General features: G+C 50.6%; 1 protein-coding gene across 6 annotated transcripts in view; it reads right to left on the reverse strand.

The window, feature by feature from the left end:
• The window catches only part of Baiap2 (BAI1 associated protein 2), a 65523-nt gene that overhangs the window by 34438 nt on the left and 13624 nt on the right, over positions 1-17461 (reverse strand). For 5 of the 6 annotated variants that reach the window (XM_028787859.1, XM_028787861.1, XM_028787862.1 and 2 more), the window contains exons 2-3: positions 16652-16727; positions 13506-13592 (exon numbers count right to left, since the gene is read on the reverse strand). In XM_028787859.1, the coding sequence (XP_028643692.1) occupies positions 13506-13592; positions 16652-16727 (163 nt within the window). Of the gene's footprint in view, positions 1-4508; positions 4585-13505; positions 13593-16651; positions 16728-17461 lie in introns of those variants that run through there. The other variant, XM_028787864.1, reaches the window with a different exon arrangement.

The following is a 17461-nucleotide window of genomic DNA, read 5'->3' on the forward strand; positions in this document are numbered from 1 at the left end:
AGCTTGAATTGGCGCATTTCATGGTCGGAGATAACATCAAGTACAGTGATACTGCTAGCCTTCACCACAGTTCTGAGTGCTCACGCTGGTCCACTGCTCGGCTCTCTTCTTCTAATACGGTAGGTGTGTGCATATCTTTTTTCTGAGCCAGTTTCTGGCACTATGACTCTGCTTCTAGCCCAGCATTTCCGTTTGTGTCCTAGGAGCAGGAACTCCTTGCCACATTGTGACAACTCTACCCTGATGCTCTGTAGGGTTGTCATCAGTCCATTCTATACCCACAGAGCACAGAAATAGCCATTCCATAGCCCAGTGCCTCACTGAGGCTGGCACGGTTCCTACAGGCACACCTTGAGTTTTCTTCTTTGGCAAATCCTCACTCCATCTACCTGACCTCTGTGCCAAGCAAGCATGTGGGGCTGTGGGGAACAGTTCAACTTCCAGCGCACCAGGGCCTTACCTCTCTGTAATCGAGGAGTGGCCTCTAAACTGTATTTTTCATAACAGCTGCACCTTAAAATACTCAGTCTTGGGCTAGTTAAGAGCTCAGCAGGTAAAGGTGCTACCACCAAGCCTGACAAACGGAGTTTGATCCTGTACCATATGGTACAAGGAGATACAACTCTGGCAAGTTGTCCTCTGATACCACCCCATCACCATCATAAGCATGAATATAAATAAAAATGTAACAAAATAATTAAAGCATCCAGTCTTACTCCCCCCCCCTCCTGAAACTAAATGTGCAAATGACAAGATGCTGAAGGGAAGAGAGAACCTGAGAGACTGAAGGTGTCAGGAAATGGAGTGTAGCTGTGGCCTGGGCTTGGTGCACTGAGCAGCCACTTGCAGATATGTAGAGGCAGGGAAAGACTAGATTCCACCCGAGACCCCTTCAGGCCCCAGGTAAAGGGCCCCTGATTCTACACGGAGAGGGAATGACATTTTCATAGATCTGAGCTTGAAAAGGAAACATTTGGCCAGTAACATGGCTCTCTAGGTAAAAGCATTTGCTACTAAGCCTAGTGACCTAAGTTTAATCCCCAGGACCCACAGAGTGCAAGAAAATTAACTCCTGAAAGCTGTCCTCAGGAAAGCTGTCCTCAGACCTCCACACAAATGCTGTGGAACATGTGTCCGAATGTACACATACCAAATAAACAAAGGTAAAACGCAAACTGTTACTAGCACAGCCCAGTCCTATGAAGAGATCCAGGGCCTGAGCCGACTCCAGCATAAAGCAACAGAGGGGATGCATGCTGAGCGGCTGCACATCACTGTGCTGCAGGCTACAGGCTCCGGCACGTTCTGTAGATGCATCCTGCTCTGTGTGCAGCATGACAGTCGGGACTCACTTGTGCCATGGGCTGAGCCACTGGCCAGGCAGGCCTGTCAGACACCTGCATCTAGAAGGCAATCAGGTGATCAAAGTTCAAAACTTGCTCTGCTCAACTGGAAGAAGCAGGGGCATCGGGATCAGGAGAAGACATGGAGTCAGTTTCCACCCAGGGCTTACAGGCAGCATCAGAGAGTGAGCCAGGTGTGAAAGAGACATCTGACACTACACAAGGGAATGGCCCAACAAGGGTCCTTCTGAGGCCACTGTCTCCCAAGCTGACTCTCTCCCCTAGTAAGGATCTTGGTCCATTGCCTACCTGCTGGCTGAAATTATCCCCATGCAGAAATGGGTGGCCCAAATAACAGACCTCAACTATAGGGTCTATAGGAAAGGGCTACAGGCCCTGACAGACAGCAGGCGTCCAAGCAATGCCTGGTTACCAGAGTCAACAGAAGTAGGCCTCCCAACTCTGGGAAGGGTCTGGTAAGGCAGTTGCTCAGCCTGCTGAGCCTCAATTACTATAGGCACAGCACCCCCTGCTGAGGGGTGTTCCTCGGACAGCCCCCTCTTCTGAGCAGCAAGGGTGAGTAGAGCATGACAAACATAAGTAAAGAGAAAAGACCCCAGGGTCTCTGAGCAGCAGGTCCTTGGTGGCCTCCTCCCAGAGACAGAGGGAGTACTGCCCTCTGAGATTCTTCCACCAGGTGCCAGGATGAGTGTGGTGGCAAACCTACAGGGGTCTCAGCCAGACCCCAAGTCATGCTCATGCAGCCAAAGATCAGTGCATAGTCCTGTGTCCTAGATCTCGATGGGATCCCTGGGCATGCTGTACCTCATGGAGAAGCCATCTGGCAGGAATAACTTAGATCCAGGAGAACTAAGTTTGCTTTCTATACTCTCAGGGACTCTGCTCCTCCAAAGTAAGAAAGAAAGAAAGAAAGAAACAAACATACAAAGAACCCACCAGAGGTGCCCATCGGTCACACCCGTGCAGGTTCAGGAAATGGGACCCAGTGGTCACAGGAGCCCATGCAAGCCCCAACCTTAACCAGCATCTGAAGACCGTCCCAGGAGGAAACACTAGCATTGACGCTAATTAACTGTAACACTAAGGAGTGCGTGCTCTGCTGGAGGAGGAGCAGGCCTCCCTCAGACCGTGGAAGTGGCTCAAATGCTCTATATGCAGTCTTAAAGCAAGGCAGACAGGGGACTGGTTCTTTGTAGCCAGCAGCCCAGGTGGAGTGTGGCAGGGCATGGAGAGGAGGCACCTGCATCCTTCGGGTGATTTGAGCTGCTATAACTTCCTAGAGGTCAGTTTGTTACCCAGAACACGGTAGGGGGCCTGGCAGTAGGACCCCTGCGCTATGGAGTGTCATCAATGGGTACTGAGGCACAACAGCGCTTGACTGCTGAGCACCCCAGTCACTCTGGGAGGAGCCAGCACTGCCATCCTCTCTGCAGTAGCAGAGGGGCTCTATGCCAAGGGGTCAGCTGCTCAAACTTGGCCGTAAGCACACATTACCTTCCAGAACCTTCTGAAGCAAATATCCATAATGCTCAATTATTCTGGTGGCTTCTAGAGCGGAAAGGCACCTCTGAGAGCTAATTAACATACGCCTGAACAAGGCCCGAATATAGAGCTCTCATTAGGTGAAGACAGACAGCTGAGGGGGCTGCCAGGGTACCGTGCTGTTAAAACCACCGGGAGGCAAGAGGGGCGGACAGGAGGTGAGACAGTCAAACCCTCCCCCCCCCAACCAGACAGTTACCAATCCTGCCTTCTCTCAGCTACTCTCCACACACTGGCTCCTCAGACACTTTTCTCCCACCTATGGGAAAGCCAGAGTGGAATGCGGCCAAGGGGTGACCAAGAGAAAATCAATGGCTGTGTTGCCATGGTGATAGCAGTAGACAGCAGAGCTTATAGTCATGTTGTTCTGAAACAGAACAAGTGCAGAGCCACCTCAATGTCCATGTTGTGTCAACAATCAGACCATGGATACTGGGGACTTTGAGGAAAGTCAGGAGAGGTAGGGCCAAGTTCGGGCTTGCAGCAATGTCACCATTGTCCTGAGTCACTGGCCACTATTTCCACTTTGCCTGCTCAGGTCCCTGGACCAGTGTCATCCAGAGGACTACAGTGAGGATTTTCAGGAACCCTAGTTAGTCGTGGACCACATGTCTTCGAGTCATGCTACAGAGTAGCTATAGGTTCTGAGGCAGCTGCTGCACGGGTCCCACGGTGGCAAAGAGACAGAGATGTTGGAACAAGACCTAATGTCTTCCCCACATAGGCGAGCAGTCAGAACCTTAGCACAGCTCCAGCAGTACTCGGAACAGGCTCTTAGGGCCCCTCCCTGCCCTTGTCCACTAGAGATCATCTCGGTGAGACCTGCTGGTCCTCAGTCCTGTCTGACTTCTCTTCTACCTGATGTCTGTAAGGAGATTCAGGTCTGACCAGAGAAGGACGTGGCCATGTCTCCACTCCCACTCATGGAGAATGAGCTTCTGTGGTAAAGCAAACCTTTGTCTGAGAGGACACACTCCTGCCCACAGTGTACAGATAGGGTCCACTATATTCTTTCTGGGGAAATTTACCCCTTAAAACCAGCTGATCCATGGGAACAAGTGGACCTTAAAGACTGGTTAGCAATGTTGCTTTGTCAGCCTTGTACGGCATCATCTCCGAATCCTGAGCAAGCACCCCAGTGCTGGGGAACAAGGACGGACTCAGTGGTATCCAGGACTACACTGGGCACTGGCCAGGCTTGGGATGGCATGAGGAAGTTCCTTCACAGGGTAGGAAGTCCAACAGGGACAGGCACCCAGGCCACCAGCACTTCACATTCTCAGCAGCACAAAGATCTCATAGCGTTTGTGTCCTGAGTAGAAAGAAGTACTATAGAGGTGGAAGACACCGCCTGAGTCCATCCTGGGATCCAGCTACCCTGGGGATGTGACAAAAGTTCCAGCAGACAGACTGGGGGTGAAAGGTCAACGGGCAGCTCAGAACCTTCCTGAGGGCTGCTGTCCCACGGACCAGCGCCTGTCTGATGACTGGGCTCTACTTTGCCTTTCATCTCTCCAGCATTCACTGTCCTCTGACACTTCAGAGACGCGTCTAGCATTCCTAGACATTGTGTGGATGTGGGACTGTCTATGACATACTCACTTCAGCTTGTAGTCTGTCCAGGACATGGCTGAGCCCATTCTCCAGTGATATACTACTTTCGTGAGACTCCAGGTCAGGGATGCAGTGCTTCCAACGTATAACTTATTCCAAGGACAATGCAACACAAACCCACAGAGTTATTAAAAGATTTCAGTTATTAAAAAATAAGGACCTGTTACTGTTAGTTAAAATTCATTTTTAGATTTATTTTATCTATACGTGAGTGTTTCGTCTGCATGTCTATGTGTGTGCCACATGCAGCCCGCTGCTGGTTGTGAGCTGATACGGATGCTAGAAGCTGATCCCAGGTTATCTGCTTAGCCATCTCTCCAGCCCTCTTTTAGTTTTTTGATACAGAATCCCATGTGGCCTTGGGCTAGACAATCATACTGTTTGGGCTTTCCCAGTACTGGGATCACGGTATGAGCCACACCTGCCTCCTCCTTCCCCTTTAGGACTGGTTTGTGTTTGTTTCTTTGATTTTGTTTTTGAGAGTACTTTAAGTCTCAGAATCAAGTGATTTCAGGGGTCCCTGGTTTGAGGCCACCTCACTTTCCTCTTGTATACATGACAAAATGCGCATGATCTAACCCCCTGTGGCAACTGATCTTTAGGGGACCAGGCTACATAGATTTCTTTCATCTCACACTGGACTCTTGACCAGTCTTGCTACTGTCTAAGAGCCCTGTACAGTTTTCCCCTAGGGCTACTGGAAGACCCTTGGCTCTCTCTATACCTACCTGTCCATGTTTCTGGCTGCATCCAGTAGCCCATCTCTCCTCACTGCAAAGGTCTGTTGGGAAGCCTGGGTCCCCATTTTCTCAGCTGCTGTGGTCTGTATGCAGATGCCTGGTGTGTGTGCCCACACTCCTGACGACTATTGCCTTGGGGAGGCCCAGGGAAGGAAAGAGACCTGCCCACAGAAGCTGCTGGCCACACCTGGAGTGCCCCATGCCAACTGCTGACTGAAATCTGAGCAGCTGGTGCTGCAACATAGGGACAGAGGATGTGGTGAATAGGCTTGGCCTTTGGGGCACATAACCGACCACAGACCTGTGAGGCTCCTGGGGGCTGCCAGAGCTAGCTCCAGGGAGGTCCAGATCTTACGACTTGGATTTTATGCTCAGTGGTATCCCTGTGGGCCTTCAGGACACTGAAAGGGAGCATGGTTTGAAAGAGACGATGAACACCCCCATCTGCTGCAAGCCCGGTACTCAGGCAGAGCCAGCAGAGGTGGCCCACTGTCCCCACAGGCCGCAGGCTGAGCTCTAAGCCTAAGTACTCCAGCCAGGTGATAGTGTTGCTCCTTTACTGCCAAGAAACAGCTGGGAACCACTGGTTGAAAGGAGACCCTGCGGTCACCAGCCCTGTCTCTGTTATCCTTATTGACATTCCCACCACAGAGCGGACCTGGAGCTGAAGAACACGGACACCTGCTGCGTCTTCTCTGGCTGTCAGTCGGCTGCTGCCCGGGGTTTCAGCAAATCCAATTCAGACTGCTATTAATCTCTCCAGTCAGAGCTTCCGTGAGGCCCCACGGAGCTCTCAGCAGGTGGCCAGGGCTGCCACAGAAGAGACACAGCCACCTGAGCCCACCCGGCTGGCAGCCCTAGAGCCTCAGCTGAGTCTAGCCTGGCAACTGCCAGCGACTTCTACAGTGTACTTTAGAGTAAAGTGTGGGACCCTAGCTCACTTTTACTGTGGAGATGGGAAGGAGAACTAGGGGATCTTGGCTTTAGCTCAGAAGGGGAGCCCCACCCATGCCCGGCATCGCCAGGCCCTCTATTCCTTTATTGTCCCTATCCCGAGCAAGCAGCTAGCCCAGTCAGGCTCCTTGGAGATGTACAACGGACACAGCTCCCTGTGAGTGGGTTTCATTAAGACCTTCAAACGGTGCCTAGCATTTAGGAGACTCCAAGACGGATCCTGCACTGTTAGGGTCTGACAACTGGAGACACATCCAAACAGTTGCTGTCATGTTCCCAAAAGAGAGGCTGGGGGTCACAGCCGCTTCTCTGAAATGAAAGGTGGACATACTCAGACTCCTTGATCAGGTGTGGATGGGCTCTGCCTGACCTAAGAGGAGAAGGACATGGCTAGACCGTCTCACAGCCTCATAAAAAATATCAGAGCCCAACTAGCCAGCACCTTCAAAACTACCTAGGCCAACAGGTGCCACTGGGGGCAGCTTGAAAGCCTTTCGGGGTTAAAAGTCTACAGCCCCCTATGTCTTAGAGACCTGGATGCCTGGGGCCACCCGGTATGACTGCCTGAGTGAACCTGACACTGGATGGAGAGCAACTGATGCTGTAGCTCCAGGTTAGTCTTAGACCACCTGAGAAACTCCTCATTTTAGGTAGGACGAGACCGGGTCACACCTTGCTTGGAGACTCAGAGACTGAAGCCAGGCTGACTTTGAGGCAGGGCTGCAGTTGCCCGTCTGCGAGCATCCCTGCTTGCAGGCTGTGACCAGCACAGAGCATCTGCTCATCCCCCTTGGAGCCTTGTGAGGCTTAGCAGACAGAAGAGCCCCAGCTGAGGCCTGGGCCTCTCGGCAAGTACACACAAGTCCCTGTGATCACAAACAAGTGCACTGCAGGCCCTGGCAGGTACAAAGCGGCCCTTTAAAGGGAAGAGTATTGAAGAAGCCTCCAGAGACAGGCACGAGTTGAAAAGAACAGTCAGTTCAGTGGACAGCCCTGACCACAGACTTATGCAAACACAAAACACATCCATGTTGAGGCCTTGGGACACGGACTGCATCAATGGATCCTGACCACATGAAGGGAGTGAGAGTCCTTCTCAGTCAGGGTACTCCTTGCTCACTGCAGTGGCTGTTTAACTTCAGACCTCACACCTTCCCAAGTCCACAAGATGACCAAGGACAGACAGGCCATGGGCAGTTAACTGACTCTTGCTGAGTCAGGTATAGAACACCTGAGCACCTGCCCACCTGCTCAGGTGTGCACACCCGACCGTCAACATCCGAACTCTGGTCTCCCCCTCTCTGTCTCAGATTTAGCCCAGTTCTATGCTCCTTCCATCTTGGACTGAAGAGCTGCAGGTGGTTGTCCAACAGGTTGGTGTACATCCTGCTGAGGGAGTACATGATGGACACACAGCTGCTGTTCAGACAGACTGGAAAGGTGCCTTCCACTTACAAGTGTGAGTGCTACATCCGTGGTGGGCACCCTAAAGCCCAGCAACAAGGCATGCTGTGGCTTATGCCCTACTCTGTGTCTTCCACACCAGCCCCACAGCTGCCAGCTAGCAGTTATGGAGCAGAGAGACAGTTGCTCACATCTCCGCAAATCCCAGATTTCAGTCAAAGGCGATAGAGTAAGAGCCTCTGTGGGCTTCAATGAATACACACAGCAGAGCTTCCATCTCTAAGTTCCACCTGCTCAGCATCAGGCCACCATTCAGGGCCCCTTGACCACGGGAACAGTGCATGTCTCCAGTTTCATGAATGGCCTGGAGCTCATGCCTGGCAGGATACCCACATTGTTCTAGTCAGCCCCAGTAAAAATATCCCAGGAAAGCAGAAGCGGCACCCAAACACACAGAGATCAAAGTGATCTCTGTGCACAGGGCTTTCCTGCCCAGTTACAGCTGCTGCCAGTTGTTTCTGGCACTAGGGAATACTCTGACAGAGACAGAGACAGGGGATCCAGAGATTGGAGGCAACCACAGACAAACAAGTGGGTGGCTACTGGCTAAGTCATCAGACGGGCTGTGTGAAGATGCAGAGCTCAGAGCTGCCCTCTGTCCCTGACTAAGCAACCTGCTATATCAAAGTAAAGCTCTGACAGGCTGCAGACTTTCTCACGGTAGGGGAAAAAAAAAAAAAACATTTCAGGTGGAGATGAGAGGACGGTTCCTGCGTGAGGCTGCGGGCTCGAGGCCCTTCCCTGGCTGTGAGGCCAGAGTCTGTAGTACAGAAAGACTGAAGATCAAAGGCTGGCATTGCCCAGAACATTCACGTACTCCAAAAGAAAGAAAAGGAACAAAGATGTGGCTCTAGTGGATCATTTGAAGCAAAGGTGACTCCCTGGGCATTCACTGTCCAGCACCAGGGAGGTTCTCTCTGCAGAGACTGGGATGGGGTGCTGGTGGCTGCTGCTTGTCACCATTGTGACTCACGAGAACGAAGCACAGGGTCCTACACAATGGCATCACCCTATGTGGAAAAGCACTGGGGGGCAGGGTGGGGGGAAGCAAAGGGACAGGAGTAGGACAGAAAAAGAAGGGAGGAAGAAATTAGCCAGGTTGGGTCTGCCAGGGCTCTAAACCAGAAAGGCCAGGAAAGAAGCCCATAGTAAAAAGGTGGGCTTATAGGCCCTACTCTGCTGGATGTCAAGATCTGACCATTTCAACAGGTGTGATGCTGCATGCCTAGACTCTAACTACTTCACAGGTTGAACACGGTGGACGGAGCTCTTGTGACCAGGAGTCCAAGATCAGACTAGACAATACCGCATACCCTTGTCTCAAAAAGAAAGAACCCCCCCCTGAAAGAAAGCAGTAGAGGGTGATCTAGATAGGGTCTCCTTCGTGGGGCAGACCTGAGGGTTTTCTCACCTTGGGAGGGGCTACATTCCCTCAGGGCTCAGAGGTTCCTCGGTGGTAACCTAACAAATCTAGACCAGCTTATCTTGGACATGCTGACCAAGTGGTCAGAAATGAGCAAAGTTACAGACAGGAGGAGGAGAAAACTAAATAGTATTAAAAATAGACTACAAATAAGGCTATTGGTACAGAGAAGGCCGTCTCCTGATGATGTGGTCTGGCTTACCAGACACAACGTGTGATGGCACAACATGTATACACGTGATAGCACAGTCCACAAATATGTGAGAGACACAATCAGGAAGAGCTGCCACTCTGGGTACTAGGAAGCAAGCAAGCCCTGTTTCACAGTGGAACATTTATCTTCTAAAGGGGCTTGGTCTCACATCTCCTATGAACCAGCTCGCTCACAACAGCAAAACCCACTGGGAATAATTCAAGTATAACCAAGAGAAGACCAGAGAACAGATGGCTAATTATGTGTTTATGGAATATTCTACAGCAGTGAAAATGAATGTTCCCGCTTCTGGCGATGAGACAGATGGAACCAGGACAGAAGAACAGAAGGTTGCACATATCAGTCTTCCTGTAGCGGACACTTGTGGCGTAAGGGTTAGTCCAAGGCCCTGGTTATCCAAAGCTCCGGCTGGTTCTCTCTTAGGCTCACCACCGTGCTCTGGATTATGAACATTTCTGCACACACACATCCCCTGCTCCTCTCCTTCACCCTGCCAAGTAGCTCCCTCATCCTCTTCACCTAGGATGTCTGACCATGCAGATCATAGACCACCCCCATCACTGAGGCTGTCGACATCCCCAGCCTCATCCCTAAATGCAGTCAGGTAACTTGAGAGAACCCAGAATGATTTTAATAGCTTACAAGGAGTGAAGATCAAGAACACAGAATAAAATGAATATGGCACTGACCTCAGCAGTACCACTCTGTGTTAAAGGTGACAGACGATGCTTCAAACACAACAACAAAGCAAAGATCCTTCATGAATTCACCAGCCAAGCCAGCCTGAGACAGGAAAATATCAAAACCACTTCCTATTCCTCTGCTTGAAACCTTAAAGGAGAAACAAGATTTCCCCAAGAGAGTAACATAGGAACAAAACAGACATGCTGCCCAGAGACCAGGGGCTCCACCTGGGAGGAAGCCAGGTGACCAGGAGACTAGAGGGATGATGAGTTCTAAGAGGGAGGAAGAAGAAACAAATGGTCAGATGAACCCAGAGAATGAACAAAAACGATTCCAAGAGCAGTCAGTGGTTTGGGAGCAAATCAATTAACATCAAACGAAAATTAAAAGGGCTATAATGTATTCCAGAGAAAGGTTGTTATAATTAGAATCATGACCAGAATCATAATAAAAATCAATAAGCTACCAAACTAAAGTCAATGATTAAATTCAAAATTAAAATTATATTGTTCTTCATCCTAAAAACATCACTAGGCCAAGCTTGTTAGTGGATCCCTGAAATGCCAGCTCTTGAGAGGTCCAGGTAGTACAGGGCACATAGTAAGACATACACAGTACATCCTTATATAGTAAAACAGACATACATACACAGTACATCCTTACATAGTGAAACAGATAGAGAAAAGACAAGATGCAGGAGACTCTGAGTCTGATCCATAGCATCAGGGAAAAAAAAAATCACAAAATGAAAGGCCAGACTAGCCAGGTAACTCAGCAAGACCCACGTCACTAAGCTTAACAAATTGTTAGCTCGCTCCTGGCGACACACATGATAGAAGACATTACCTCCTCAAAGTAGTCACACTTGCTCAATCCAAATAAGTAAGTATAATACTCTTTTTTAAAAAATATTTTATTTATTTATTTATTTTTGGTTTTTCGAGACAGGGTTTCTCTGTGTAGCTCTGGCTGTCCTGGAACTCACTCTGTAGACCAGGCTGGTCTCAAACTCAGAAATCCGCCTGCCTCTGCCTCCCAAGTGCTGGGATTAAAGGCGTGCGCCACCACCGCCCGGCTAAAAAAATAATTATTTATTTTTGTTTTTCTTCAAGACAGGATTTACTCTGTGTAGCCCTGGCTGTACTGAAACTCACTCTGTAGTCCAGGCTGGCCTCAAACTCTCAGAGATCTGCCTGCTTCTGCCTCCCAAGTGCTGGGATTAAAGGTGCGTGCCACTGCGCCTGGCTCCTTGGTTTACATTTTACTAAAGAAAAGTGGCAGCTAAGCACATGAAAAGATGTTGAACATTATTAATTAAAGAAATACATTTCTTGGAGAAAGAAGAAACTTGGAGATAACTCCAACTAGGAGCAGCGCAGATGGCCCTCACAGGTGAGGGTATACTGACTGTGCCACACGGCAGACAGTGTAACATGACCTGAGAGTATGAAGAGGGAACAAACAGGCAAGGGAGCCCACGTAGCCCCAGTGCAGCACTGCATTTACACAGTCCTGCGATCACACAGAGCGCTGATGAGTGGTTACCTGGAGGTGGGGCAGATATGGGGGGAGAGCCGACTATAGAAGGAATGGACAGGTTCCCATCACGCACACAGGAAACTCTCCACACATGCTCTAATATCTGCAGCTGATGCTCCATTCCCCAGTAAGGCAGCAAAATCAAGCAGTCTCAAAGGATTATGGATCTCAGCTGGGAAGAGGACCTTTATTACTATCATAAAACAAAACTATCAAAGCTGTGTATTGATTTTAGCAAAGATTTTAATAGTTGTATTGGGTAAGGTAAGAGGAGAGCATCAGAAAGCAAACTCCATCCTAAGAATTCCTTAGCATAAAGTTAAGAAGAGACAGCATGAACCTGCCTTTCAGACACTTGGAAGCAAACAGCACATGGAATGGAGCAGCTGACTGAGCGGGAGACGTGGGCAGGGAGGGGGTGGGTAACAGGGCTGACTTATTTTTAAAGCGAAGCAGTGCTGCTCTAATACAGACTCCAACCGTTCGCTCTAACAACTCCACTCCCAGGTATTTGCCCAAGAGAAATGAAATGTAAGCCCACACCAGTACTTCACACTCCTGCGCAATGCAGTACTATTCACAGCAATCAGAGCAGAAGCCACTCCAGTGTCCACGGGCAGATGAACAGGCCAGGGTGGGGACACCTGCCTGTAACCGCAACACTAAAAAGGAAAGTTGGAACTAGATACAGGGAATGGGAACACACAATACACCAAGCCCAGCCCAGTGAATCGTTCACTTTCAGTGGTGAAACATACCCTGTGAACCACACCAACAAATCTATTAGTGAAAGAAAAAGACTTGGTGTCTGCCTGTAAGCCATGGCACAGAGGAGACAAGTTTGAGAGATGGAATTAGCATATGCATAAAGAAATTCGGTTCTAACCAGGGGTGGTGACACTTGCCAGCAATGGGGAGGCACCAGCAAGTGGATCTCTGTGAGTTCGAGGCCAGCCTGGTGTACAGAGCTAGTTCCAAAATAGCCAGGGCTACCCAGAGAACCCTGTCTTGGGGGGGAAATTCAGTTCCCATGCCCTAACAATATAATCCAGGCTTCTTGTTAGTTCAAGGGAGATACTAGTTCCAAACCTCACTGCCTGGATCTCTTAGGACGTCTCTGTCTGCTTCCTTCTGAGCACATCTACCAGGTATCCTTGCTGCCAGGAAAAGAACCACATCCTGGAATGGTCCCCAGAGGGAGGCCTCTATGGATAAGGCCAGATGCAGAAGCTTGTCCTCTGTGCCCATGGCTAGAAGAAACCAAGTGGTTCTAGGTCAATTTACTCTCCGTGTCCAAGGACAGGCTGAGAGCTACAGATAAACAAAGGGCTGCACACGGCCGCCTACCTCATAGCCCAGCCTCCCTGTGAGGGAGAGGCCTCAATCACATCAGCACCTACATCTTGGCTCAGGAAACCCGAGAAAACATGGGTTCCGCTAAAGCCCAGCTTGCGACATCACCTCACAGGAACCCATGTAAAACGCAGGCAGCATAAGAATAAAGACCACTTGGGAAGTCTACGTTCCAGCACCTCCTAAGTCTCCTGTGTTATAAAGTTCGTGTGTGTGGGTGTGCCCTCCAGGGGTTCCAATTTCACTTGCTTTCATGCCAGTATGTTAGTGATCACTTTAGTACAACTTTTCCACACAGTCCCCTTATGTCTGCCACTTAAGTGTTGGTCCCAGTGTCCTTAAATGTGGCTTTGCCTGTGTCTGTTTGTGCCCAGCCATGCTCTTCAAGGGAGACAGCCCACCAGGATGAGCTCCAAGCAACACCCTAAGGTTGCATGGTATTTCCTACTTTCAATACAGAGTGCCCCTCACCAGCTCTACCATTTAAAAACTATTTTTCTTATTTAACAGATAAAACCTGGTCTTCATCCCAACACCCAGCCCTCCAGACCTGCATGGGTATATCCAACAACTCTGGGGGCCCTCTAGGTCCTCTTCCCAGCCAAGGGTCTTACCAAGTTCCTTAGAGCCCTGGCTCTCGCTGGCCAGCTCCCCCATCTTTACCAGAGCATCGAAATAGCCTTTGGCAGCGAAGGTGACACCTGAGGGGAGAGGAGAGAGTAGTTACTAACTGCACGGAACTCAGAAAAGCTCTGCTGCCGCCCCCCCCCCCACCTAAGCCTGGACAAGCTGGAGGAGTGCTGCAGCGTCACCGCCTCTGTGGACAGCACTGTTTCTTGTTGACACTCTTATTCCACTGCCATCACGAGGGTTCCTTGCATTTGTGAGAACACAGTGTACTGTGCAGGTCCAGAGCTATTCAAGTCAAACTGCAGAGCGTGGCGCCCTGTCATGTGCTGGTTAACGAGGGGGAGGGAGTGCAGCTTTAAGTGTACTACACCAAACAAAGCGCCTACAGACCCTGGGCAAGATCAAGGCAGATCTGAAAGGCAGGAGGCCACTGCTTTATCCAAAGATTCCAGTCAAAAGAGTCAGTGTCTTCAGTCTCAGAATCGGCCCCCACCAGGAGCAGGTGCCATTGTCATTGCAGGCTACAGGCTTTACAATGCATTGCAGTAGCCAGAAGGGCTTTTGGGGATCAGAGGCACCGGTGAGCTGGGAGTGGAAGGCTCAGCACCTGCCTCTTCCTCCCACCAGTCCAGTGGCTGCTCCTGACAGAACGAGCATACAGCCACCAGGTCCTTGGAGTACCCGACACACCCCTTCATCTGAGGAAGGCCCCACCTACCTATCCCTTCAGACTATGCCAAGCAGAGAGGACAGAAGAGGCAGCTAGGTCTGGAGAGCAGGGCCATGGGAAGCAGCCGCCAGTGGTGCCACTACAAGCTCTAATTTGTTTTCTACAGAACTCTGTCAGAGGCTTGTAACTGGGCACTCTATCAAAGTTTATATGGTTTTCAATTAAGTGCACACAATTTGTTCTGTGGTAAGAGACCATGTCCCTGGGGGATTGAGGAGTTTCTGCTGCCTAGGAGGGTGGGCTTCTTAAAACAAAGGGAAGCAAAACACCACAGGAACTGAAGTTGGGCACTTGTAGGCTGAGGGGCTGAGGTGGTGTGGGTAGCCTGTGAAACTAAGCCTAGCCCAGACAATCAGAGAAAACAGGAAGAGGAAACAACCATCCAGCCTGCCCACCCACAGCCTGGACAGCCATGTGAGAATACAAGGGAGAGCCGGAAGGGTCTGGAAGGAAATCCGTGCCTGAGCATCGAGGACTGGCGGGGAACATCAAAGAGGAGGAGACTGCTACTCGCCCCCATTATACACACAGGGAAGGTGAGGCCACACCTCCGATGCAGGACACTGGGACACAGAAGTCTAGTGATAGAGGAGAGCCAAACCAGGGCAGAGGCTCCTCAGGGTTAGGTCACCAAACACCCACAGAGAATGGTGTTGGACGGGAACATCACTGATGTGGAATGTGTCAGCCTCTTTCCTACTTTTCATAGTTAGAGTCATCCAAGCCATTCAATTTCACCAGACACAGCCCACCTGAGAATCAGACCAGAAACAGCTGGTTTCATTCGAGGACCCAGAAAGCTCTTTTGCTGGGAGAACTGGAGCATCATGGGCTGTGCCTGGGGATAGCAGGGTGCCTTAGGGGACAGGACAGAAGCCTCATTGTTGGTCACCGCATTCCACTTCTGCTTCCAGAGGCTTCTTCCAGGAGGCTACGACCACACAGAAAAGTCAGCTCCTTGTACCACACAAAGGAAGTTGAGGGCAAGCCAGTCATCAGAGCAAGGGACCAAGAGCTGGTTGTGGTTGCAAATGTTAGTAATCTCAATGCTTTGAGAGGCTGAGGCAGGAGGATAGCAGAGAGTATGAGGCCAATCTGAGCTAAACAGCAAGATCATCTCAAAAACACCCCATGAGCAAAAGAAATGACCAAGCAGGCGAGGAACAGATGCCCCTCCCCTGGCGGAGCCCCTTCTGCACTAGCAGGGTTAGAGTTGCTCACTGCTGCACTCAGCTTTTACATGGGTGCTGGGGATTAGAACCCAGGTCCTCATGCTAGAGTGGCAAGCATGTGACTGAGCCATCTCCTCAGCCGCACATGGCCTCTTTTGTGCTTGTGTGTCCCTCTGTGTATGGGGGAGTGTGCATTGCTGTGTACATGAGGAAGAGAGGAAAATGTCAGGTGTCCTGTTCTGCCACTATTTGTCTTAGTCCCTTGAGATAAGGTCTCACACTGAACCAGGAGCTTGCTAGGTTTTTCAGCCAGGCTGGCCATCTGGCAAGTCCCTCCTTTGCTATGCCCACCTTGCTGTGGTTACAGGTATATGTGGCTGTATCTGGAACTTGCTTGAAAGCTAGGAAATCATGTTCCTGTAGTAAACACCTTACCAGTAGACTGAGCTACTTCCCCAGCCCTTGTGGCCACTTCTTTAAGCAACCTGAGAACTCATAGCCTGGGGATTGGATGGCATGAAGACCCTCTAAGTTGACTTCCTCCACAAAAGGGGACAGAATCTGAACTCATGATCTCTGGGATCCCACAGGTCTCTGAGCACTATGTTACTGAGTCCAGTGCTGCAGAGAAGGGTAGGGCAGTGACCCTGGAAAAGCAAAGGGGAGCCCTCCCAACATCCTCTCCCGTCTCACACAATCAGGAGGCCAGCCCTCAGGGCTCTGGCTCACTGCTGGGAGTTCCAATAGACCAGGCCCACGGGATATTCTCCTCCCACACCTCACCGCAGTGACCTCTGGGATTGATTATTCAGGAGATTGTTGCCATGGCTCTACTACAGGGTCAGGTAGGTCTGCTTGGAGCAGCCATCAACAGAACAGATTAGGGTACCTGAGAGGACTGTGGTACTAGAGACCACTTGGTAATGCTGTGGCAAAGTCCTCTGTTCTCACCAGCACCAACCCCAATCCTTTACTTTGCAGGAAATTCCAAATAATAGACATGTCAACACTATAGCCTCTACATAGCCGGCTTGTTGGGACTGAAGCAGCCTGCACTGAGACCAGCCTGCATGGTAAGGGCCTGCGGTCACAGTACATGCAGGGTCACACTCTGAGCACCGGGGTGCACACACCCTCTACTCATCTCATCCAGATGAGTCTAGTAGCTTCTCCCCAGGCAGTAAGAGGCTGGAAGGAAGTTCATCTGTGAGCCCGGGGCCAGCTATACCTGCCAGCGCTTTCTCATAGTTCTTCCCCATGGCGATGAAGTTGCGGAGGCTGGGGTTGAACTGCTCCATGATGGTCTGGAAAAGAACAGAGAAAGCCTCGTCACCTCACCACCATCCACCATAGCTGGGAGGGCTCAGCCTGGATGGAATCGGGAACACTGCCCATCTCCCGAGGTCGAAGCCCCAGCTCCGCCTGCTGTGGACACTGCACCCCGGCATAGACAGGGGCCTGCTATAGAAGGCTGTCTGCAGAGCAACACGGGGTCCTCGCAGGGCCTCATGGCACAGGCAGCACTCATAGGCTTGGCTTCTGAGGCACCAGGCTGGCGGGGCTGAGTCAGCCGTGGGAGGCCACCCGTCGGCCACACACAAACGCTCAGCGACGCCCCCCACACCACCACCCTAACTCAACACGCCAATTACCACCATCAGCTCTGATTACAGCAGTGCACAGCCTGATTTACAAATACCATGCTATGAACAATCCAACAGGCTCTGGATCTGTTTACTCGACGGACTGCAGTCCCTGTGCCAATATCGGCAGTTCTTAGACTCAAGAAATTAGATTTTCACTGTGAAGGCCAAATAAATGTTTTAATTACATGGCATAAAAACAGGCACACACAAATAGCAGCCAAATGAGAATCCTACCAGCAGAATACCCACAGACTGTCAACAGCCTACGGCAGTCAGAGGAGACCCCAGGAGGAACTTTGAAAAGAAAACCTGACCAGACCACATCCTAAGCCACTGGGGACAGTGCCATACCAGAAGCCTGACTCTTTTTGAGGATAACAGGAATGGAAGCC

Source organism: Grammomys surdaster, unplaced genomic scaffold, assembly GCF_004785775.1.
Source record: "Grammomys surdaster isolate TR1022 unplaced genomic scaffold, NIH_TR_1.0 125688, whole genome shotgun sequence".
NCBI classification, from domain to species: Eukaryota; Metazoa; Chordata; class Mammalia; order Rodentia; family Muridae; genus Grammomys; species Grammomys surdaster.